Source organism: Drosophila teissieri, chromosome 3L, assembly GCF_016746235.2.
Source record: "Drosophila teissieri strain GT53w chromosome 3L, Prin_Dtei_1.1, whole genome shotgun sequence".
NCBI lineage: Eukaryota > Metazoa > Arthropoda > Insecta > Diptera > Drosophilidae > Drosophila > Drosophila teissieri.
Genome location: NC_053031.1, coordinates 11,319,142 through 11,343,792, shown reverse-complemented (window position 1 = coordinate 11,343,792; position 24,651 = coordinate 11,319,142). Strand labels below are relative to the sequence as shown.

At 44.6% G+C, this 24,651-nt stretch overlaps 5 protein-coding genes and 1 long non-coding RNA gene across 10 annotated transcripts in view; 4 read left to right on the top strand and 2 right to left on the bottom strand.

The window, feature by feature from the left end:
* The first annotated feature begins 66 nt into the window (after positions 1 to 66).
* Positions 67 to 15,543, top strand: LOC122618464 (phosphatidylinositol 4-phosphate 3-kinase C2 domain-containing subunit beta). Of its 3 annotated transcripts, none has more exons than XM_043794919.1 (17): positions 67 to 133; positions 371 to 498; positions 1,743 to 2,802; positions 2,870 to 2,922; positions 4,950 to 5,663; positions 5,722 to 5,810; positions 5,871 to 6,504; positions 6,566 to 7,136; positions 7,198 to 7,837; positions 7,920 to 8,165; positions 8,225 to 8,661; positions 8,726 to 9,118; positions 9,176 to 9,376; positions 13,681 to 13,877; positions 13,937 to 14,028; positions 14,096 to 14,245; positions 14,307 to 15,543. In XM_043794919.1, the coding sequence occupies exons 3-17, from the start codon at positions 1,772 to 1,774 to the stop codon at positions 14,484 to 14,486; spliced, it is 5,628 nt and encodes a 1,875-aa protein (XP_043650854.1). In that variant the 5' UTR covers positions 67 to 133; positions 371 to 498; positions 1,743 to 1,771; the 3' UTR covers positions 14,487 to 15,543. The 3 variants fall into 3 exon arrangements, with proteins under 3 accessions (XP_043650854.1, XP_043650857.1, XP_043650856.1); XM_043794921.1 differs by having other exon boundaries at positions 71 to 89; XM_043794922.1 differs by lacking the exons at positions 4,950 to 5,663; positions 5,722 to 5,810; positions 5,871 to 6,504; ... (8 more) ...; positions 14,096 to 14,245; positions 14,307 to 15,543 and adding an exon at positions 3,440 to 3,965 and having other exon boundaries at positions 69 to 498.
* Positions 4,448 to 5,072, bottom strand: LOC122618466. The gene is made up of 2 exons (XR_006326027.1): positions 4,941 to 5,072; positions 4,448 to 4,882 (listed from the first exon to the last, which is right to left on the bottom strand). It is a non-coding gene; the product is annotated as an uncharacterized LOC122618466 (long non-coding RNA).
* LOC122618465 lies at positions 9,620 to 13,162 on the bottom strand. Its single transcript, XM_043794923.1, has 4 exons — positions 12,887 to 13,162; positions 12,624 to 12,829; positions 11,801 to 11,894; positions 9,620 to 11,659 (listed from the first exon to the last, which is right to left on the bottom strand). The coding sequence occupies exons 1-4, from the start codon at positions 12,912 to 12,914 to the stop codon at positions 9,759 to 9,761; spliced, it is 2,229 nt and encodes a 742-aa protein (XP_043650858.1). The 5' UTR covers positions 12,915 to 13,162; the 3' UTR covers positions 9,620 to 9,758.
* A 76-nt stretch (positions 15,544 to 15,619) lies between the features above and the next one.
* On the top strand, positions 15,620 to 16,078 carry LOC122617728 (mitochondrial import inner membrane translocase subunit Tim13). The gene has a single exon (XM_043793698.1). It carries the CDS (start codon positions 15,734 to 15,736, stop codon positions 16,013 to 16,015), a length of 282 nt encoding a protein of 93 aa, XP_043649633.1. The 5' UTR covers positions 15,620 to 15,733; the 3' UTR covers positions 16,016 to 16,078.
* Positions 16,079 to 17,940: 1,862 nt separating this feature from the next.
* LOC122615914 (cell wall protein IFF6) lies at positions 17,941 to 22,271 on the top strand. Its single transcript, XM_043791091.1, has 2 exons — positions 17,941 to 17,956; positions 18,015 to 22,271. Exons 1-2 carry the CDS (start codon positions 17,947 to 17,949, stop codon positions 22,016 to 22,018), a joined length of 4,014 nt encoding a protein of 1,337 aa, XP_043647026.1. The 5' UTR covers positions 17,941 to 17,946; the 3' UTR covers positions 22,019 to 22,271.
* Positions 22,272 to 23,624: 1,353 nt separating this feature from the next.
* LOC122616086 overlaps positions 23,625 to 24,651 on the top strand; it is a 33,097-nt gene continuing 32,070 nt past the window's right edge. For 2 of the 3 annotated variants that reach the window (XM_043791370.1, XM_043791372.1), the window contains exon 1: positions 23,851 to 23,970. The gene's annotated coding sequence lies outside the window, so the exon portion shown is untranslated. Of the gene's footprint in view, positions 23,720 to 23,850; positions 23,971 to 24,651 lie in introns of those variants that run through there. The other variant, XM_043791371.1, reaches the window with a different exon arrangement.

Genomic DNA, 24,651 nt, shown 5'->3' with positions numbered 1-24,651 from the left:
TGAAGCGTTGATCGATGGTTGCCGAAAAAATATCGGATCGTGTACCATCACTACTGCTTGTTGCATTCCGTTTTGCGTTATTTCGTGCTGTTCGTGTGTGAAGTTCTTGCGCACAAGATAATTGTTTTTTGTTGTAAATTAACCGATTTGTACATAATATGTGATAGTGCAAGAACATCTAAGAAAATAACGTTTTGTTCAGTATTTTGGCGTTGCGCCTATTCCGTTTTTTGTCACTGTTTTCTGTTCGTGTTTACGTGTGCGTGTATGTTCGTTTTGCATATGTGTGTAGGTCTAGGTGTGTAGGAGGATAAAACAACTCTCCTAAAAACAAAAAATCGTTCGCAAAGTTAAACCATTTATTATTCAGCGAATATAACAACAACCAAGGGACAAAAGTAAAAATCTCTTTACCGGATGGTCTAAGCTCGTCGCCCCGTCAAGGGAAAACCTAAACCAAAAAGAAAAAAGCAGTGGAGGTGACACCTCAAAAAGCGAGTAAGTTGGCAATATGCGAATGAGAATCACAAAGCAGAAGTCAAGTCTGCATATTAATGACTATCTCCATTATCATTTGCTTTCGCCCTTACACCGAAATTCGCTGATTTCAAATTTCATCCTCACGTTCTCTGGAATAAATTGGCATTCAATTGTGTTCATTTATTGTTTATGAATAGTTTAAAAGTGTATTTATATATTGTTTTAATCTATTGATTTACCTTAACCTTTGCCGCAAGAAACCCTCTCTTTCTCTCCCCCTAGTTCTCTCTTTCTCGCTTCCTAGCCGGTTCGCATTTTCTTATCTTCCATTCCGTCTCCGTTCGCGGCACGGACCAGCACGCACACACTAGTACTTTTGTGGGTGTGTTTACATTGAACAGCTGTTTCCTATCTGCATACGAGAATGGCTTCAATGGGAAAAAATCAAAATGCTTTCTTGCAGACATATATATGTACGTTCATATTGCATATATATATGTATATAATGTGGGGCAATCAGTACTCGCAGCATTCATTCACGCAAATTGATGCCGCCGCTATTGTTTGTATTTATTTATTTATTTACAATTGCGCCTTTTTGCGCCACTCTGCTGTATCGCAATCGCAAATTTGAAGCGCTTGGATTTGGTTTCTATGTGCAAAGTACATATACAAGTATTTACCGCATACTAAAAGTGTCTATATTTTGCTGATATCTGTACCGAATATGGAAAGTTTGCTTATCATACTTTATCTATACTATTATCATACTTACATAGTGCTGTTAGGACATTTCTATTGCATGATGATATGACGTTATTTCTTATTCCTTTTCTTGTTATCAGAAATCCTAAGCTTATTAACCGTTAAAAGTTTAAATACTAAAGCGATCAATCTCGTTTTTATTTTTTCTGAATCACCGCTGCCCGCTGATGGCTGCTCATTATCATTTCGTCAATCTTCTTTTGAAACACCTTTAAAAATTACCGATAGGCACCCCCACATTTTCGCAAGTGGTGTTCCCCCCGTCGAATGGTATCTCACCTGTTCTTCGTCCAGGTATTCATATAGTACCATTGCCATTTACACTGCATAATCACTTTTATCACCGCCTGTTCGTTATCGCAGAGATAAGCGGGCCAAAAAGGCAAACACCTTTGTTCACCACGGGAACAACAAATAGGCATTGAAAGAGAAAATACGAAAATAATTTTAACAAAATTTGGAAATCGCTCACATATTGTTCTGGTCACAATTCGCAGCTCAGCGGACGCTTCCGGACGAAGGGATAATGTCAAATCAAGCACAGATCGACTACGACAAGCAGTTCCAGGATGACCTGGCCAAGGCGACCGCCCTGAGTCTGGAGCAGCATGCCCTCGATGACTACAGGCGAAACAAGAAGTACGGCTCCGGGTATCAGCAAAGCTCCTCCCTTGCTAGCCGAGATTACCAGGCGGCGCATCGCAGTCAGAGCGTGAATCAGCCACGACGGCACTCGGAGGTTCATCAGGTGGTCATCAGTCCGGGAAATGTGGAACGATCGCGCACTCCGCCGGCCCAGGGGACGGATAACGATCTGATCTGCTTCGCAAGTCCTACTAGCAAGCAGCCCGAGAGTAGCAGCCCCTTTGGCAAACTTATCGAGGATCTGCAGCGGATTCAGCCGGTTAATCCGCAGTCAGCTCTAGTGCCAATGGGTCCAGCTGCGTCGGCTTCGATTCCTCCTCAATACGGTTATCCACCTCACCAGCAACGTCCAGCTGCTGTGCAACCGCCACCGTACGGCATGTTGGCCGGAGGAGTTGTGGGTGGTCCTGCGTATGGTGACCTGCAGTTGGTGCCCTACCAACCAGCTGCCCAGCAACAGAGGCCACTGAACAGCGAGGAGCTCCAGCGGCTGTACAGCATGCCCGCTCAAATGGCCGTGGCCCCTGTGCCGCAACCAAACGCCTATTTGTACTATCCCGGAGCTGTGGTTACACCATACACGGCTCCCATAGTCCCCGGATCGGCAGCTTTTATGCCGCCGCAGTATCCCGCACAGGGATATGGTTTTGGAGGTGCTTACACGCACATGGATTTGCGGCGACCCCAATCGCAACCAGCTCCAGCTCATGCAGCACCGACAACAAGTCATCACAGCCAACCGTCCAACCATTCCACTTCCTCCTCCGTGGAGGCCAATGGAGTAGCCTTCCAGGCGCGTCGCCAAGTGCCCTCAACCGGCAGTGTGAGCTCCATTAGCCACACCGGACACAATGGTCATTCCTCCGGCCCACGCAGGAGCAACGATTTGATAGACCTCAACCACGAGGACTAGTATGTATCCACTAACTTTAAAAAATGATTACTTTGTTTTTTAACATTCATACTTCCTGCTTTGCAGTTCCCGTGTGAGTGTGCTGGAGGCTTTCGATCCCCTGCTAAACGACAATACTGGTAAGCAACCTCAATGTTGTAATTAACGTGTAGCTCCCGGTCCTCGTTGAAATCCCCCCACATTTTTCGCACCGTAAAACTAAACTTGAAATACAGTCTAAGACTCGTGTGTTGCGATTCTATGCCAGAGCATTTACTTAAGCTGCAAATAAAAATGATTGGCCTAATAACATTGACTTGGTCCGTTGACTTTTCAACACATTCTCTATAGGGCAATAATAAATTGAATAGAATTGGAAAAAAGTTATGCAAAAGATTTAATAGTACCACACACACGATTCTGTATTTTTATGGTATTTCTTAATAGGGTTTATTAAACTATCAGACTATAAAGTAATTGGATGAATATTTCCGCTTATTTTAAAAAGTTATTACCCATATATATCTCATTATTTGTTTTGCAAAGACTATTATGTCTGACTAGATATCCCAGATAATTTTTAAACTTTCCGTAGCAAGTTGTCGCTCGCCTTTAGTTAAAAATTAAACTGAATGTTTTCGTTTCTCTATATTGCAGTGTCGAAAAAGTAATCCATTTTAATTGTCCTCTACTACTATCAGTACTACTACTACCAAAAATGCAAAAAAACAACTACTTACACCCACAACAACTACACCATCTAAAGGGTTTCGGGTCAGTTTGGTTCGTTTCGGAGGCAAAGACAGATTAGTGTCTATAACAGCACTTACTTAGAACCACCTACTTACACGAAAGTACTAATGTAAAATATATATATATATATGTGCCCTCATATCGAAATTTGTGCCTTCCGCAATTGCCGGAATAATTTTGAATTCAGCATATATATTTATATCGATGTATACTGATGTCGTATAAAACTAGTTCACAATGTTTGGAATTGGTTTTTATGTATATTCCCGCAACAATAACGCTTAGAGGGTACTGAAAACTTCCAAATTTAAAAGAATTTAACTGTCATTTAACTGAAAAGTGATGAAATGAGAAGATTTAGTCTCTTCTTTTTTATAACCATGTATTACGAAATGAACACATTGTGATTTGCTGCTACATATATCCATTAATAAACTTATATACAAAATAAATACATACATATGTTTAATTCTATCGTGTACCACTGTGAGAGAACAAATAAATAATTTCTTAAACAAATTGCAGTCTGTTGTTGTTTTATTATTAGTTTAGCCGCTTGCTTCTATTTCCCATAACAAGATTAAAAATGCACATTCACGCTCTTCTAAATAATAATTGACAGTAGATTTGATAAGCTTTTCAAGCATATGTATGTATTTATTTATGACATTCTGGGGAGATTGGAAAACTAACTAACTCTTTACTATTGTTTGCATTTAAGTCGTTGCACTTTTGCCAAATTACTTGTATGCACATTATTGCTGTTCCCTCCTTTACTGGCAAACAGATGGATCTACCAAAGGCTTTTAAAATAACGAGGTCTTTAGTCAAATACCTTTCCCTTTTGTGGCAAATGAAACAGATGTATGGGCACCAGAGGCGACAAATTTAGAATGAATATAAACAAAGCGATTTAAAAATACAGACTTAGGTACAGTGGGTATTTGTTCTGCTTATTGAAGATTTAAAATTAAAATTAAAATATAAAGCAAGCCATGATTAAGAGTAAAAGTATTTCATGGGTTCTTGTTGTCATATTTTTTTGTACTTTTGATGTATGCGACCATCTCCTTAAACAAATATCGAATGGTATTGGTTCCACTGTACTGGGTCAGCGTGGGCGACGAATGACAGCAATCACAATTAGCTTTTAGCGATGGCACTCGCAACGGATTTGTTAGCGTAGATTTGCGAAGCGGTCTCGCATTGCCAGTGGTGCTAGTCCAACCGATCCACATCGCACTGCTGCGACTTTAGGGGCCGTCTCATTTATTTTTGGCCACACGGGCCCATCACAGCCCGGATTCTCGCAGTAGTAGGCCTCGGCTCTCGAGCATATTTGCATAACTACTGGCGATATTCTAAGTGGGAACTGGATTTGAACCGGAACTGATCATGCACTCACTACTTGCAGGCAACGACAGCGCCTCCGACAGCACTTCCTACTATGCGGAATACGATCCCTTTGACTTTCTGTACAGCGGAGATGCAGGAACCCAATATTCCGATCCAATGTATGAGGCAGTCAACAGGTGGGACAAAACTGCGGCCACCGTGAGTCCGAATGTCGGTCTGATCGGTTGGCGCCAAGATTTTCTGAACCAGCCATCTACATCCTCACCGCACTATGGCGATGTGCAGCCAGAGGAGAGTCTAAAGCTATCGGAGAACGGATCTGGCAGTATCTCGCCTCCTCCACCGTTGCCACCCAGGAACCAGCAGAGCTATGAACCGAATCAGGCACCTATGCCAGTCGCCAAGCCTCCTCAGTCTTCTGTTCTGACGGACAGCTACACCTCCAGCATTCCGGCCAGTGTGGTGCTGGACCGCCGGAAAACTTGTACACGCCTGTACGAATTGATAAGCGACCAGCGCACTGATGATCCGGAACTTCTGGAGTTTTACCATATGGTTAAGGAGGTCAGGGCGCGCTATCCGCACGACGACGCGCCCACCAATGTGGGCCACGTTGTGGCCGCCGAGTTTAATTACCACTACATGATGGACACCAGCATCAAGGTGATTGTACATCCGGCTCTAAACACACTGCAGTCGCACGTCCTGGCTGCCTCCATGGCCAAGGAACAGGTGAAGGGGTATGGAATGCCAGTTACATTCACTTGTGACAGTAAGTATGTTATTGATATGTTTTGATGCCTCTTTAATGTTTGAATTTTATCCAAAAGTTGACTCGGTTGTGGCACAGGTGGTGGCACAAGCCTTAGCCTCGCTGGAGGGACAAGTCAAGGGTACCGTCACAGATTACGCGGTCAAGGTGGGTATATTAAATCAAAGATTTTTGCAAACTTAAAGTTGAAATATTTGTTCTGCACAGCCCATTGGTCTTCTGGAGTGGCTGGCACCCACGTCGAAACTAAGTCAGCTGGAGTGCGTTCACAATAGCTTCCAATTGGAGAAGGACGTACATTTGGGTCTGTGTCTTAGTACGGCGGCAACAATGCAGGCAATTGCACGAACAGAGCGGGATGATGAGCACGATGCGGATTTGCTGCCGGAGCATCTTCTTCCCAACGAGGTGGTGCCAATTGTGACCTACGACAACATGATGATACTCATTGAAACGCTAGAGATGGAGATTGATAAGCTGGAATCGGCGGCAGACGGAGTGCCCGGACGTAGTGTCGTGAGCTGCTCTGGAGTTGTGCAAGCAGTGAAGGCGATATGCGCTCTGCTCGGTTCAATCGACACAATGGAAATTGCACGATGTGTGGCCGATCTGAAGCGCATTTGCGAGGTGGAGCAAAAGAAGTACTCGACGGGTGCTAGTAACCCAGAGATTGTCAGTGACTACGGTGATTACGCTCAAGTTGTACTCCGTCCGCGCTCCATGTTGGAGCAGATCAAGGTCAAGTGCAATGAGCTGCGAGACGCTGTGCAAGAGCTAGTTGAGTTGTACGCGAATGTTTTCCGGGTGGCATTCTCCGTCAAGACACCCGATTACTCAACAAGTAAGAGTGCTGATGGGAAACTTATTCTCTTTATTTACTTAACTTATGCGTTCTTTTACAGCACCCATACCCATATCCTGCGTGTCCAAACCAATAGTGGTTTGCATAAGCTGCCTACACAGGCCGCTGCTGAATTGGAAGTTCGACGATTACTCACTGTGCGTTCAAATCGTTTATGGAACGCGCCTGTTGTCGAAGCCGAATGTGCTGACCTGCTCCAACGATACAAGTGGAGGCCTGTTTCCTCGTCTCAACTTCAGTGCCTGGTTGACTTTCGATCAGCATCCTATCTGCACTCTGCCCAGGGAGGCCCGCATTACGTTCGTCTTGTATGGTAAACAGGCGGCCAGCGAAGGCGAACCCAATGCCGAACAGAATGGAGAGAGGCGTCAGGTGACCACGGAACTGGGTTGGTGCTCGATCCAGCTGTTTGACTTTAAGCGAGTGATGATCTGCGGCCCCTACTTACTGTCCTTATGGCCTCCAACGACGGATAAAATGCTTGGTCCAGCGCCGGCGCGTGGCTGTCATCCGCAACCCGACTTTTGCCCTGTTCTGAGCATTGAGGTACCTCCGTATGGAGGCCGCATTGAGTTTCCCGAGCACCAGGAGGTGCCAAAACCTGCGCCACAGTTAGTATAGCATATATAAAAATCGTTGATAATAGTTATAATAAAATTTGTTAATTCTCAGCTACGATTTTGCCTCTCTGGATGCCAATCTTCAAGAAGAGCTGCTGGACACCGCCGAGCTGGGCTACACGGGAGCGACAGAGCGACGTGAAGTGTTCTGGGAGAAACGGCTCTACCTGCAGAACTATCCCAATGCCCTGCCAAAGGTTCTTCATGCCGCCCACAGTTGGGATTACGCCAATTTGATAGATTTGCATGCGCTTCTTCACTCCTGGGCACCGCTATCGCCGTTGCAGTCTCTGGAGTTACTGCTGCCCCGATATCCGGATGCTAAGGTGCGCGAGAAAGCCGTGGAGTGGATCTCTAAGATGCCCAACGACCAGCTTGTGGACTTTCTGCCCCAATTAGTGCAAAGTTTGAAACATGACACATACGAAGGCTCGGCCATGGCTCGATTCTTGCTGTCCAAGTGCCTGGAGTCACCGCGCTTTGCCCATCACATGTATTGGCTGCTTGTGCACAGTCTGCCTGACGATCCTCACAACTCTATTGGAGCAGCGATGGTGAATCAGGAGTATGACGAGTCCCAGTTTACCCAGGTTCGTTACTACCGCCGGAACAAAATGATGCTGCGAGCTCTAATGGCGATTTGCGGCGAAAAGATGCTCCAGCGATTTATGTACCAACATCGAATGTGTCAGGTAATAAATTTCCTAAAATATTGAAGAACAAATTAATTTATGTTAAATTTATGGTTATTAATTATATGTCTTGCTTTTACAGAAACTTACCACTATTGCGGAATCGGTCAAAGAAGCTAAGGAGTCGATGCGCCAAAAAAGTCTAGCCGCAGGCATGGACGAGGTGCACCAAGACTTGCTGGAGAAACCTACTTGCCTGCCACTTGGACCAGAGTTAGAGGTAACTGGAGTGAGTGTGCGTAACTGTAGCTACTTTAACTCCAACACGCTGCCGCTGAAGATCAACTTTGTGGGACCTGATGCCGAGTCTTTACCGGCTATCTTTAAGGTAAGTGTTCATCTACTAATATGTATAATTTGATCTATATAACTATGACCCGTTTTCAGTGCGGAGATGATTTACAGCAGGATCAGTTGACCATACAGCTAATTAGGATTATGAACAAAATGTGGTTAGCCGAACGATTGGATCTAAAGATGGTCACCTTTAATTGTGTGCCAACAGGATACAAGAGCGGCATGATTGAGCTGGTTAACGAGGCGGAAACGTTGAGAAAAATACAAGTAGAGTGTGGTCTGACGGGCTCCTTCAAGGATCGTCCCATTGCCGAGTGGTTAGGCAAGCAGAACCCCAGTCCACTCGAGTACCAGAGTGCGGTGCGAAATTTTACGCTATCCTGTGCTGGATACAGTGTGGCCACGTATGTGCTAGGCATCTGTGATCGGCACAATGACAACATCATGTTAAAGAAATCGGGTCATTTGTTTCACATTGACTTTGGCAAGTTTCTTGGCGATGCCCAGATGTTTGGAAACTTCAAGAGGTATTGAAATTAATTGTAATTTAAATTTTATTATACATATATTTATTATTTTTTTCTCCCGCAGAGATCGTACCCCATTTGTTTTAACTTCCGATATGGCTTATGTCATAAACGGCGGGGACAAGCCCTCCACTGACTTTCACTATTTTGTGGACCTATGTTGTCGAGCCTTCAATATTGTGCGGAAAAATGCTGATCTGCTCCTGCACACCCTGGCCCATATGGCTACAGCAGGCATGCCGGGAGTTAACTCAAATGCTGTGCAGTATGTGCGTCGCGCCCTATTGCCATCACAATCGAATCCCGAGGCGGCCGCCACGTTTGCCAAGATGATCCAATCCTCGTTGAAAAGCTGGTTCACACAATTCAATTTCTTCCTGCACAATCTGGCCCAGATGCGATTCACCCCAGATGAGGGATCAGGAGAGCTGCTGTCGTTTGTGCCACGAAAATATACGTACGTTTTTGTACCCTCAAGTTGATCACTTTTACCTACAAATGTTTTCAATTTCAGAATGCAGCAGGATGGTCGCTTGAAGATTGTTAAGGTGGTGTGTTTCCAGAAGCACTACAGTATGGAAAAGTTCTATATGTATATTCTGGAAGTGACGCGACATGGCCAGCCCGATCCGACACATTTGTTCCGGTCATATCGCGAATTCACCGAATTCCATCAGAAGTTATGCATGCACTTCCCCCTGGTTAAACTGCATAGGTAAGTTTCATACTAAAGTGCTTACATTTTTACACCACACGCAGGGTTATGTATTTGATTTGGTTTTAAAACGAAAGGTAGTGATAACGTGCTGACTAATTTATATGAGCGCATTATCTAGACGTTAAATAATGGCAAAAAATGTGATTCGTTATTGATTTACTTCCCATTAGAGAGGTTAAACACATTTACAAAATTTGCCTTTTTATCTTTAATGGATTTTCTGATATTACTTTATTATTTTATATAGTCAATATGATATGGCAATTTTTCAGTGAAGTGTATGTACATAAATAGGTCATAGCCATTTGGCCAAATTTAACACATAGAATACTGTATTTACTAAGGAAGTCTAGACTTGCGGCAGTTTCCGGTTTTCGGACTAGGCGTCGGTATGGTTTCTAACAGCGTTTGTCCTAAGTGTCGCAGTCATGGAGCGATGTTGGCTGATAGCTCGACCAAAGCCATCATCGTCATCACTGTCTTCCTGGGATACCTGTGATCCAAATAGGCTGGGCACTCCAGTATTCCGCGGTTCAAAAAGGATGGAACGCTGCATGGGAGTGGGCTGATTGAACGGCTCATCCTCTTCAGACTCCTCACTTGAAATTACCACCTCGGCGGACTGGTAGTACTGCAGATTATCCACATCGAAGCGAACTTTGAGCGATTTCGGATCACGTTTGGCAGGTTCTGGAGCTGATCGGGCTCCTTCCTCCCCATCGGTATCACTGGAACTGGAGCTGGGCAGCTCTTCAGGTTGATAGCACGCAAGGGGAGAAGAACTACCACGAACATTGAGGGATCTGGCTGATTTGGTGGACCTGGGCGCGGGCTGAGGAGCTTGACGCTCAGATGGCACCACTACAGCCATTTCCTGGCACAAGGCCTCAAAATTGTGGATTTCATTGCTCTGGTTAACTTGAGAACCGTTTATCTCCGCCTCATTAACATCTAGATCCGCGTATAGATCCTCAATGCTGTTTACAAAATTGGATTTCTTGGACCTTTGTTCCATTACCTCGGTGTAGTCGGGCAATTTCTGACCGCTCTTTGCGTTTTCCAGCCGCATCAGGGATTCGTAATCTGGTAGGTAAGGCAGACCAGGATCGTAGGGCGGTGGCTCTACAATGGGAGCTGGTGGTTCAGGCTCGAAGATATCCATTCTCTGCTCAATAAGCTCAAGCTGATGGAACAGACCCTCCACCTGTTCCACATTGTCCAGTCTGACGGCGGCCTCACTTAGCGTCGTCTCCACAGTGGGCACTTGCTCTAAGCTATTCGGATGCAGCGACCAATTAGGTTCGGGCACTGCCACCACGGCGTCTAGGTTGGCAAAGTTCTCCCAGTCCTCGTCGATGCTCTTGCCAAATCCTGGTGGACTACTGGCCGCCGGCAGCTGCAGCTGATCCAAGTCCAGGATGTCGGCTTCGTTCATCACGAATGACGAACGTATCCGCACGAAATCACTGTCTAGCTCACCTTGCGGTAATTCTAGGTTTTCGAATAAACCATCTTGAAAGGACGGCTGTGCACTAGGAGTAGCTTCCGCCTCGGGACTTCCTGCTATGATTTCAACGACGAAAGCTGAGTCTGCATTGCTGGGTCCCCCGAAGGGATCATTTGGTGCTTGTGGTTCCTCTCTCGATTCCGGTTCTTCCTTGGGTATTGCTCCCCTGTGGACCACAGCTGTAACCGACATAGCTCCTCCCAAACCGTCTTCTGGAGTCAGTAATTCCGGAACGGGATCCTCAGGGGTGAGAATTTCCGGCACATCATCCACTGGCTCGAACTTCACATAGCGGCCACTGTGCTTGCTCCGCAGCTGTGTTGGTCTAGTGGCCGCAATCGTGGGTTTTACACTAAACAATTCGTATTTCTCAGCAAAGTGATCGAAGTTGGGCATTCCCAGCTCGCTAGGAGGCTCGGGAACTGCCTCCACAGAAGCTGCAGGCCCCGAAGGCTTGGATGCAGCAGCTGGAGTTATTGCTGATGGTCGGATGGTTCTAGGCGGTGGAGCAGGCAAGGATTCCGGTATCTTAGATAGGGAAACTACCGTGGCAGTTTCAGCAAGTACTTCTGATTGTACTGGCGGAGAAGGTGGCTTGCGGGTAGGTGGAGCAGTGAATTCATAGTGCTCACTGTGCACCTCTAGTCGTTGGTGTCGTTGTGCCTCCGACTTTTCTCGATAGGAAACTGGTGATTCATCCGTGGTCTTTGGCCCCCTTGGGCTGGCACCATATAATTGCAGATCCGGAACACTGCCACTGATGAAGTTGTTTCCTGTAAGGTAGGATTTTGTTTATGAAATGGTTTCGTAAGTGATAGATCGTCGAATTCTCTAAGTCGAACCATTCAATATCGCTTCAGTTAGAGTGTTTCGACTGTAGTTTCAATTGAATGGTTTCCGTTTGCTATCTTCACCTGTCGTTGTTGATGCCGATGGCCATGGGCTTTCGAATTCCTCGAGATTGCGACGTCGGAACACTCCATGGACAGCGGTATCGGTGCCATTAACCTGTCGAATTTCACAAATTGCACTTTAGGTTATTGCGATATTTTGAATTATATTAGCATGGTGCCCATCAGCTGTGGATTCAGCTGATCGGACTAATCACTCGCATGCGTCACCTGTGGAAGTTCTAAGTGGTTTACACATGACCACAGACACGCCAGCTCAGGCGACAACTAAAACACGTCCATATGATAAGGTGAGATTTCCACTTTAGCTTCGAGCTGTGCAGCTTTTGGTTCAGTAAATGTTGAAGCCTTTGCAATATTATCATGGAGAATGTTTATAAGAAGATCGATTCCAAGGGCGCCCCATATCTGTTCCTATAAGATATATTTCAAATTCCGCTCATTGCGCACCATTTGATGGTTTTGTTCCACCGTTTTCCCCATCAATATACACACTTAAGAATTTGAATGAAGAACCCCGTTCTACCTGAGATCCAAATAAGTGAAAGCTTGCGATTTGCATTCCTCACGCCCCCATCGCTATCTTCAATCCCCAACTTACACACTCTCTAAAATCATATAGACGCAACACCTGCGAATGTTTGTATTCGTATTTGCCCTGCTGCCTTATCAGAACCACTCGTCGTCGCTGGATCGCTGTGTGTGTCGTAAATACAGGCATATGAATATTGGTATGTGTATGGCCCGTTGTGGTGGTATCGGTATCACATTAACCTTTATTAACTGCGTGCATCGGGTGTTAAGTTCTTTTGATTTGCATACGCACCTGGGATTCGAAAGCTGCGTAACGTGGCGGCGGTTGCTGCTGCTGCTGCTGCCGATTCTGCTGTTGCCGCTGATTCTGCACCTGCGATCGCTCGAAAGTCAGCCGCCGCCGGAAGCCGAAGAACTTGATCCCCAGCAGGGCGAATACCAGCCCCATGAGCAACATGGCCGAGGCGAGCATTGGGCCAAAAACAACGGCCTGTTGACCTGAAGGGATTTGGACGGGGTTGTAAAAAGTTCGGGCATCTTTTGCTGACCACCTACCTTGGCCCACATTCTTCAGCTGGGCCATGTCGTTTTGTCTCACCAGCAAATCTGTTGGCTCGGCATTCTGGATAAAGTCGCTGGTCGTGGTTGGCACAGTCGCCCTTTGTTTTGGCCAAAAATTATAATGAAACTCCACCACGTCGCTAATCGGACCGCTCTCGGCTCCGCTCCCCAGCTCGCTCGTCGACTGATTGAGCGCTGACGTTGGCGCTACCGCTTTTGGCAGCGTAGCAGTCGCCGCTTATCGGAGCGATTCGGCCCGATATCGTTTACTCGTGCCGCTCTTCTTTCACCCACTGTATGGCGTCTGCTGCTCTTGGGCTCTCCGGTTCTCCGGTGCTCGGATTCACCGATTTGGTGAAATCAGTCTGCTTCATTCGTCGATTTATCAGCTATTAGCGGTGTTACCTCAGCGACATGGTCTTCGGAGGCGATGCGTTGCCAGCAGTGATAAGCAATCGCGAATGTGTACTATGATTTGTCAACGCACCTTGACAAACCACTGACTATATAAACACCATGAAATGTAATATTAACTTGCCCATTAACAGCTAAAGATCCATATCTTGGGCGATAAAACGCACCCTGTAATTGGATTAATCTAATATTGTAAACATTTAATTATGGGCTTACATGTTGGTAATATAAGCCGACTGTCTTTTGAATTGATTACAGCCGATCAAGTTATAATTATATCTAAAGTAAACAGCAGCTTTGGGTTATCATCATTTGCTTATGTTGTACTGTTATGTTTCTAACGTTTTAATTTGAATGCTTTCAATTTATTTCAGTCTACCGGCTGGTGTGCATGTGGGGCGTTCCAACATCAAATCTGTGGCAGAAAAACGACTACCTCTTATACAGCGATTTTTGAAATCGCTGTTCGATGCGTCCGAGGAAATAGCCCATTCCGAGCTCGTTTACACATTCTTTCACCCGCTGCTGCGCGATCAGCAGGAGGCCAAGCTTGAGATGCAGAAGATTAAGGGTAAACTGCGATTATCCATTTTCTAAATGAATTACAGTATTAATATATGGATTTTGCAGAGGTGAAGCGACAACCGTCGCGGGATAATCCCAACGAGATTGGCCAAATACGACTATCGCTGCAATATCAACGCGGCGTACTTACTGTGATGGTGGGTGGTGGTAGTAGATAAATCTGTGTTGATCAATATTAATAAAGGATATATGTATTGCATGCAGATACACCACGCCAAAGGACTGCCCATGTTACAGGGCGGTCAGGAGCCCAACACATATGTGAAGTGCTACCTGAAACCGGATCCCAAAAAGGAGACCAAACGCAAGACCAAAGTGGTCCGCAAGACCTGTGTGCCCAGTTTCATGGAAACGGTAAACAGATTATACTCAATATCACGATATATCTTTGTAATATATATATATTTCCTTAAAGTTGGAGTACCGAATGCCACTGAATATTATTCAAGAGCGCCGCCTTCAGGTTACGGTTTGGTCGCACGACACGCTGCAGGAAAACGAGCTGCTTGGAGGCTTCGAATTGGATCTGTCGAAGCACGATCTGCGACAGGAGCTCGTCGACTGGCATCGTCTGGGCTCGGTGCCCAGGAACTGACCAGATCCGAGGGACGAGCTCTGAACCTCTTGGGACACTCTGCCTACCGACAATCAGGCCTAGGATAATGCAATACTAATATATGTTTGTGCCTGTCTTCTTTCGATCGCAATAATACTTACTTACTCAAAGTGATTGTACATTCCATATATACCAATATTATAAATAACTTAACTAACAGTAGTAGTATTATTTCGTAAATTGTGTGCCTCAGATGTAAATATTTTATAACGACCACAAAAAAACATTCTTTGGACATCTGTAATTATAACTTTAAAGTATAACGTGCACATGCTTTCTTTATTTACATTTGGAATCATAAAACATTAAAAATCAATCAATTTTATTGTGCACCTTGGGAATTCAGAAAATGAAATATATTGGTAGTTGTCAGTTTGAATTATTCTGTTGTCGGCCATCGGTAAATGTTCTTTTGAAGTAGTTAAACAAAAGTTCAGTATTATGGCTATAATTCTATTAGAGATTATTAAAAACCCTCCAAGTCGCTGTACTGTAATATCTAAAATTAAAAATTGCACGAAGAATATATCATTACCTACTTTTCTATGTGTTTCTAATTACTTACTGATAAAGAGCTACAGAATAACGCACAGGCATCGATGCTTTCTGATTTTATCTGTAAATGTATGTAATTACCCATTAAATCTTTACCAAATTGCTTTCGGTGTATGAGTCTACGATCGACTTTTAACTGAACAACAAATTTACAAAGGTATAGAAAATGACTACCAGAGAGAACAAGAACAAAAAGTGTCTTAACAAATTAAACGAATATTGTAAAATATATAATAAGAGCACACGCCGCAAACAACAGATTATATTTTTATAGAAAAAGAATATTTAAAAGCTACATCTGCCTGAGTATTTGAAATAGTACTTTGATACTTGATCAAAACTATCTAAGACGTATCTAATGTTTTCATAAAATTATAATTGTTAAGTAAAATTCTGTAATTTCTGCAAGTGTTGAGAAGTCGTAATCATTTTTGCTGGCGGTAATCACTTTTGGCACAAATATATGAGCATTACAAATTCATAAACCCAATGAAGTTTGATTTTAAACCGGGTTTCTAATCATCTGCTGAACGTGCACTTCACTATTAAAACGAAAAACAGTCAGCTGTGTACCTTCTGTCCGAGTTTCCCCTGTTTGGACTTAAACAAGCTTAAAGCGTTCAGAATTTAGGAGAATTTAAATTTAAATTGTTTAACCAGCAAGGACCGGAATGGCGGCTGCCAACATGGAGAAGGGTGAGCTGATGAGCCAGGTGAAACAGCAGATCGCATTGGCCAACGCCCAGGAGATGCTCTCGAAGATGACGGAGAAGTGCTTCAAGAAGTGCATCCAGAAGCCGGGCAAATCACTGGACACCGGCGAGCAGCGATGCATTTCGCAGTGCATGGATCGCTTCATGGACGCCTGGAATCTGGTGTCGCGCACCTATGGCAATCGTCTGCAGAGGGAGCAGTACAGGACAATGGACTCGGTGGAGGAGATGAGCAGCTAGGACCCGAGTCTCGGTCACCTTGTAATTGAAACAGAATTTATTTTGTTTTTGATCCAATCTCAACTCGCTTTTGAGTCGTTTTTTAATCTAATGACTGTCAACCCTTACCAGCACGCTTATCGCAGCTGAAGTGATAGCCGGCTGATTATAGGGAATGCAATTGCAAGTGAAGACCCTACGGAGGGTTGGGGGTCTTGTCTATGGGTATAAGCTCATAGTTTCCAGCTTGATATGTGCACTTTTCCTGATCGTTATCGTGTTTGGAATGGTCTCGTTAGCTAACGGATGAGCAAGTGCTCGGCTCACTGGCCCAAATGCAGTTTGCCCGGAGGAGTCGGTTTACCCAGCACTCTAATGTGTAGTTTCGAGACCACTCTAATCCATTGCACCATTTTCCACTATATGCAAATTCGCCTCGACTTTCTTGCCAACTCGATAGAGGTTTTTCTTATATTATCTGATTTTGGCGATTTCATCAGATACATCTTGTCTTATATCTATTGCAAGTTAGGGCTATTTTAGACTACTGTAAGTTTGGAAGAAATTCCCTGGAACAGCATTGGTTGAGCTTTTCTGTTTTCTGTTTTCCATTTTCCATTTCCTTTTTTATTATGTAATTTAAAAGAGAAAGATTATCTTGACCATATAAGCATGACAGCGCATTTATTTTCAGGAGATCGCGGTTCTGAAACAAAAAGCACAACTTCCTGATAGGCTAGCCGATCTAAGGCCACTTAAATCAAAATTAACCTGACTGCATTAATTTTCGTTGGTTGGCCAAGTGCTAAACCTCGCCGAAAACCCAGCAGAAAATTCACTGATATCAGTGGTAGCGAATGTACGGACATTGAAAATTACAGCAAATTTAGTGGGTGCAGATGACCCCGTGCACTGGCCAAAAAAAATACGCTGCAGGTTATTTAAAAATTAATACAAAAAAAAAAAGAAAACCAAAAAATCGAAAATAATAAAAATGCAAAAGATAAAATGCGAATTCGTGGCCGAACTTATTGGCTCGAATACCAGAGGTAACAAAATCCGACATGGGATATTTCCTCAACTAGGTACATTCGAAGCCACACAAGTTACGATAAGAGTGCGGGCCAAAACACTGCTATATGGCGGAGTTCGGAGCTTGCCGCCCCGAGCTTTCTATCATTCTAAAAATAGTGATAACGCCCACCTGTCCCGCCCTCCCCAAAAGGCAACAACAACAGCAAGTGCACCGGGGTTTTGAGTAATCATTGCAAGAATACGGGTACGATAAGTGCTGAGACGGCCCTGTTATCTGTACAACTAATCGGAAATGTTTGGTCGCCGAGGGAGGGTGGGTGGCAGTGGGTGGGTGTGGGTTGCCAGCTAGGTGGAGGGCGGTGGTTTCGCCCCAAAGGGGCATGTGGTGGGTTGTGGCAGTCGTTACACTGTCGCCCGCAGGCCTCCAACGCTCGACATGCCCCATTATGCTTCCAGATTAGGAAAACAATCAAAAGACAATAAAATAGCTAATCATGATCTTTAAATAGGTTATTCTATGAAATTTACCTACTAAACTAAGCTTTGTAAAGTGAAAGGTTGGTATGTGATAAAGAATTTAACTTACAGATATTAGTAACATATTTTAGGGATTCTTATCAAACCTTTCTTGACCTACAATGCATTTTCGGTTTCTTGAAAAAATGTTTTCTTTGAAACAAGAATATTGTTTTCGTTATTCAGAAAACGATGTATTTTCCACTCCATTACGAAACATCTGTAACACACGATAACCATTCTGTTTTGGTTAGTGTCTAATTTATTTAAAATACTTGTACTTAACATTTTACTTACATATTCCACTTGAGATTATTTTCTTGTTTTTCTGCGGAACCTTTAAGGTATAAAAACAAAGAAAATATTCCCCTACGTTGCATTTTCTTCAATGTGCTTTTAAAATGCTAGTCGGTACGTTATATTAAAATTTAAAAGCCCCACGGATATTAATTCAGTATTATTTTTTTAGTAAAAGTCCTATGGGCTTTTCTTTGGATCCTTCCCGAGGCTCTGGGAAAGGACTTCTGTGCGGGGCAATCGTTTGGATCCAGAGCAGCCGACTCCAATGATCCCCAATCGTATTACCTGTGCCTCGGTTTCCTTGGATCTGTAAAAAATACCTGCGAGAATGGATACTTGTTTGATGCTCAATCGCAGGGGTGTTTGAATAAGAACAATGCAGCCCTAGCAATCAAAAAATCAGATGATGCTAAGAAGGAAGTTAGCGTCACGCAAAATATCAACGTGGACAGACCGCTTATATTCAACATTTTCGGAAACTTAAATTTCTTCGCCAATCTCTGGGGCAACTCTCATGACACGACACCTTCGCCCCTGAAACCCAAACCAATTGTCCACTACCAACTATTTGACAGTGCCGTCGGAACTCAACATTTGTCGAGCTCAGGTCAGATAGTTTCCATTCCGAAACCGCTTACATCTTCCAGCCTGCAGAATAATTCTCAGGAGGATATCCTATCCAGTTCCGAAGTTCCAATTTCTCCGTCTGAAGGAGCAACAGAAAGTTCGACGCAGGAATCGTCCACAGGAGTGCCGGAAGATGATTCTTCCACGGAATCTATACAAGAAAGTTCCACACTAGAAAGTCGTTCAAGCACCGAAAGTTCTCTGTCTACAGAAGCCTCCTTGGAAGATATAATTTCGGGCTCTGAAAGTATCGCGTCTACTGAACCATCTACAGATGCGGCAGATGAATCTACTTCATCAGAATCTCTACCTGATAGTACGACCCAGGGAAGTAGCTTAAGGTCGGAAAGCCCTTTGTATACCGACTCATCTACAGAAGCGACTAATGAGTCTTCTTCATCGGAATCGCTATCAGAAAGTAGCTCAAGCACAGAAAGTCTTGTTGCCTTAGACTCATCTACAGAAGCGACAGATGAGTCTTTATCCACAGAGTCTTTACCAGATAGTACGACCGAAGATAGTAGCTCAAGCTCTGAAAGTCCTTTGACCACCGAATCATCTACAGAAGCGACTAATGAGTCTTCTTCATCGGAATCGCTACCAGAAAGTAGCTCAAGCACAGAAAGTCTTGTTGCCTTAGACTCATCTACAGAAGCGACAGATGAGTCATCCTCCACAGAGTCTTTACCAGATAGTACGACCGAAGATAGTAGCTCAAGCTCTGAAAGTCCTTTGACCACCGAATCATCTACAGAAGCGACTAATGAGTCTTCTTCATCGGAATCGCTACCAGAAAGTAGCTCAAGCACAGAAAGTCTTGTTGCCTTAGACTCATCTACAGAAGCGACAGATGAGTCATCCTCCACAGAGTCTTTACCAGATAGTACGACCGAAGATAGTAGCTCAAGCTCTGAAAGTCCTTTGACCACCGAATCATCGACAGCAGAGACAGATGAATCTTCCTCAACGCAATCACTACCAGAAAGTACCGAGGAAAGTAGCTCAAGCACTGAAAGTTCCTGGTCTACCGAATCTTCGACAGCAGTGACGGATCAGCCTTCGTCAACGGAATCTTCATCAGATAGTACGACCCAAGAAAGTACCTCTGAAAGTCCGTCACCTACCGAATCATCGACGGGAGGGACAGATGAACCTTCGTCAACAGAATCTCCACTTGATAGTACGACCCGGGAAGGTAGCTTAAGCACGGAAAGTTCACTGTCCACCGAATCATCGACAGAAGCGACCGATGAGTCTTCTTCAACGGAATCTTCAAATGATAGTACGACCCAAGAAAGTAGCTCTACCACCGGGGGTCCTTTGTCTACGGAATCATCGACAGGAGTCACAGAGGAGCCTTTGCCAACAGAGATTTTACCAGATAGTACGACCGAAGAAAGTACCACTGAAAGTCCGTCACCTACCGAATCATCTACAGCAGTGACAGATGAACCTTCGTCAACAGAATCTCCACCTGATAGTACGACCCAGGAAAGTTCTCTGTCTACCGAATCATCGACAGAAGCGACCGATGAGTCTTCTTCAACGGAATCTTCAAATGATAGTACGACCCAAGAAAGTAGCTCTACCACCGAAGGTCCTTTGCCTACGGAATCATCGACAGCAGTGACAGATCAGCCTTCGTCAACAGAATCTTTACCAGATAGTACGGCCCAAGAAAGTACCACTGAAAGTCCTTTGCCCAGCGAATCTTCTACAGCAGCGACAGATGAATCTTCCTCAACGCAATCGCTACCAGAAAGTACCCAAGAAAGTAGCTCTACCACTGAAGGTCCTTTGTCTACGGAATCATCAACAGGAGTGACAGAGAAGCCAAATAGTTCAACACAAGAAAGTCCGTCATCTACAAGTCCATCATTTGAAAGCTCAACTGTTGAAAGTACAACAAGCTCTGAAAATCCCACGACAGAATCGTCAACAGGCACCACTGAGAACGATAGTAATAACTCGGAAAATTCGTCATCGACACAATCATCTCCACAAAGTTCGACAGAGGAATCTATTACCAGTTCCGAGAATCCCTCAACCTCTGAACCTATAACGGAAAGTACATCTGAAAATCCTTCGACAGCACCAACTCCTCAGAGTACAACAGAAGATGTCTTGACTTCAGAACCTGCTTACGACACTACAACTGAGGGGAACAAAGTGTCATCCACAAGTGGAGCCCCATGTACCACCAACAATCCAGAACCTTCGCCGAGTACCCCAGGAAATGGTGGCGGGTCTGAGAACGGAAACTCTTCCACATCCAAATCTCCATGTACCACCGATAATCCCTCGAGCTCTGAGCCACCGCCAAGTACCCCAGGAAATGGTGGGGAAAACAGAATCTCTACCACAACTAGATCTCCATGTACCACCGAAAATCCCTCAAGCCCGGAACCTTTGCCAAGTACCCCAGGAAACGGTAACGATTCCGGAAACAGTGGGTCTGAGAACGGGAACTCTTCCACAACTAGATCTCCATGTACCACCGATAATCCCTCGGACTCTGAGCCAACGCCAAGTACGTCAGGAAATGGTGTCGAAAACGGAATCTCTACCACAACTAGATCTCCATGTACCACCGAAAATCCCTCAATCCCTGCACCTTCGGCAAGTACGCCAGGAAATGGAAACGACTCCGGAAGCAGTGGGTCTGAAAACGGAATCTCTTCCACAAGTGGAGCTCCATTTACTTCCACTAATCCCCCAAGCCCGGGACCTTCGACAAGTGCCCCGGAAAATCCTGGTGACTCCGGAAACAGTTCATCGGAGTCTCCACCTAAAGGCGCGACTCCATGTCCGTCCGATCCTCCAAGTTCGTATACCGCCCATCCGACTCCAAATCCTTCGACCGAGGGTATTGTAGCTGAAACCTCAACTCTAAGACCCTCAACTGGAACGACCCCTGGTCACCAAGAAGAAAGTGCTGATTGCAACAACATGCCGAATGGGGTTTTTCTTCGGGACTTCCAGTCATGCAATAGATATTATGTATGTCTGAATGGCAAAGCAGTTCCTAGCCACTGTCCCAGAAATCTCTACTTCGACATTAAGAGGAAGGTCTGTAATTTTCCCAGTTTAGTGGACTGCTCCCTCGATGAGGCCGTAGAAAATGTTACGAAGAAACCCTCGGACACCGGATCGACTCCTGACTGTAAGTCCTTGCGAAATGGCGCCTATGTGAGGGATCCAAAGTCATGCAGCAGGTTTTATGTTTGTGCCAATGGACGGGCTATACCACGACAGTGTCCCCGGGGTCTACACTTTGACACCAAATCAAACTTTTGTAACTACCCAATCCTGGTTCAGTGCGTCTTAGAGGAATCTCAGGCTGATACCCATGGAGCATTACTAGCGGAGGGAGTGCCGGATTGCACCAAAGTGAAAGAGGATACACGATTTGGAGACGTGAAGCAGCATAACAAGTATTATGTTTGCTTGAAGGGTAAAGCGGTTTTGCATTACTGCAGTCCGGGAAATTGGTTTGACCTTCGAAGTCAGAAGTGCATTGACCAGCGGCTGGCTAAGGTGACCTAAGCTCTGGAACTCATTACATACATATAAGTGGCATAATCTTTAATCTAGGTTTAGAAATTTGGTGAAAGGGTTTTAAATATACATAAGTATACAATGGGTTGATGGGTAAAATTAATGATATTATTCTGTTTAAGAGTGGTTACTGACACAAAAGTTACAAGCAGACTCTAATACGACCTAGCCAGTTGAAGTGTTCAATATGTTACTCTATCTGCCTGGGATTTACGAAACGAATAAAGTACATGTAAACTAATTGCAAGCGGTATTTGCACATTTATTCTTAAATAACTGGGAATATGGTTGTTCAGTAGTAAGGAGAGAACAAAGTACTTGGCCATTCCGCAATCAAAAACAGTCCTATGAAATGCGACTATCAACTAAGCCGTCTGCCCATTATAATTCAGGCTAGCTATCTGGTGTGTTTTCGCGTGCAAAGGCCAGACACTCGCTAATTTCTTTGTGCTGCGGAAGTGACTCCCGGCCACAAAGTTATCCCATTTAAATTTAATTACGAGATAAAACGCGTGTTTCTGCTGTTTCTGATGTTTCTGATGGTTCTGATGGTTCTGACGTAGGCGCTTAGGCTCGACTGCGTCGGAAAGTAGGGAGCGTTCCAGCTCCGGTTACCTTAAAGCCGACTCCGTCTGCGCTCCGTCTTCGGGTATAATTAAATTGTCCAGGAATCAGGGGGAGGAACCTTTTGTGGGTGGGTGGCCGTGGCAGACTGACAGGCACTTTGCGTCACTGTCGTGCGGCGACAAATTACAGGACACGGCTCCTTTTGCGCGCCAACTCATCGATAGCAGTAGTATTGGGGGTGGTGCGGCCTCGGAATCGATTTGATTCCAAGGCAAGTCCAGACAGCAGACGCACCAGTCTCATGTTACACTTGCCATCTGATAAGAGCTCACGACTCCACCCACCCATTTTTCAGTGCTTTTTTTAGCTAGAGTTAAAATTGGAATCTCACATCCAGTATTGTACATCTGAGTAAGATGTTTCAGTTAGATAAAAACTATGTGAATGCTATGTGTGATGTGTATTTACTTGGATATTTTATATTTCTTAGTTGCCAAGGAATGTTTCCTATTCGGGCGCCACGTATGAGTGCCAATTATGTAGTACAATGTTATTGCTTAAATGAATATTAAAATTAAATTAATATGTCAAAAATTAAACTGATGGGCACTTAGAACAACCATTCTCCCTAACAGGGCGCCAAATTTGAGTACAGTGAACTGTGCCTAAGGGAGAGAGCGACAGAAAATAGGGGGAGTTTCGCAATGTGTGCTAAGAGAGCGTGCCGCATGGGGTGGTTGATTTTAGGTGGCAGGTTTTTTCTACCACCAAAGGCGCCGGCTTCAGTTCGCCGTCAACTTCGCTACGTTTCGGTTACCACAATGATTCGTTTGAAAAGGATGTGCCTCGCCAGTGCGTTGAAAATATAAACAAATACAACGGATACTTGTAATCGCATTCAATGCGCTAAGTTCACAGTGATAATAATACAAACAATCAACTTCTCCAATCGCTAAGTTAAAAATCCAAGCTGTCCACCCTTTTTTTTGTGGAGTCTCAGTGGAGCTGCATTGCCGTCTCGCTCGCACACGGCTTGGCAATCGATAAGCCTAACAGCGGGGCTGTCCACTTGCTGGCAGCTGTTAGCTCTAGCTGTTAGCTTTCGGCAGCGAGTGCTTGAAGGTAAAAGTTTAAGGCGAGACGCCAAAATATTCGCTACTAAACACAAACGAGTCACAGTCGCAGTTGAAACGTTGAGTGAGAAGCTTTTCGTCGCGCTGTGCAACACCCGCAATTGTGTAAAATGTACTATCGAAAATGAAACTTAATATTCAATGTGTATGCTAAAAAGTTAATTTGCGAAAATACCCGCTGGATATTTCACACAAAAAACTGTGGATGGTTCAATTGTGCATATGAAGTGAATTAATTGAGTGAGTAGTTTTGTATGGTATGCGAAAATATCATGCGATTAAACAAGAGGCGGCAGTCTGGAATTTTATAGAATTATCAATAAACAACGCAAGCCAAGTGCATAATAAATTCAGTTACTGTGTCGTAAAAATGCCAAAAAAGGACGAGTGCTTGCGGATGGGCACCGCTTTAAAAGAAGCAGAAAAGCGGGAACGGTAACGGTAACGGGAATAGGAACAGGAACAGGATCGAGGGTTGCTGCTACCGTATTCCCCTGTCCTGTGTTGAGGTCATTTGCACTCATTTGTCGCGAGGCCCAAAAAGGGGGTGGTTTCTGGCTCGCCGGTTAATCTCATTCATCAGAGAGCCGCAGAACGGAGCCGTCAAGTTGAGTTTTACACATTTTACGCCCCCGACTGCGAGTACTACGAGCGAGTAGTATTCTTGTGCTCTCTTTGCGAGAGCCTTCCCTTTCTCCCTCTCGCTGTCATTGTGAGCGCACAAGGACTTCTGTTAACGCTGTTGTCTCGCTCGCTCACACGTTGCTGTGGTGTGGTCGATGGCGAAGGTCCTTCACGCATATCCCTGGCTTATATGTATGTTTATACATGTGTGCGTGTGCAGGAGTACATACTATAACAGCAGGCGAATGTGTGAAAGTAGTGCCATCGAACACACAAACACACAAACATACAAACACA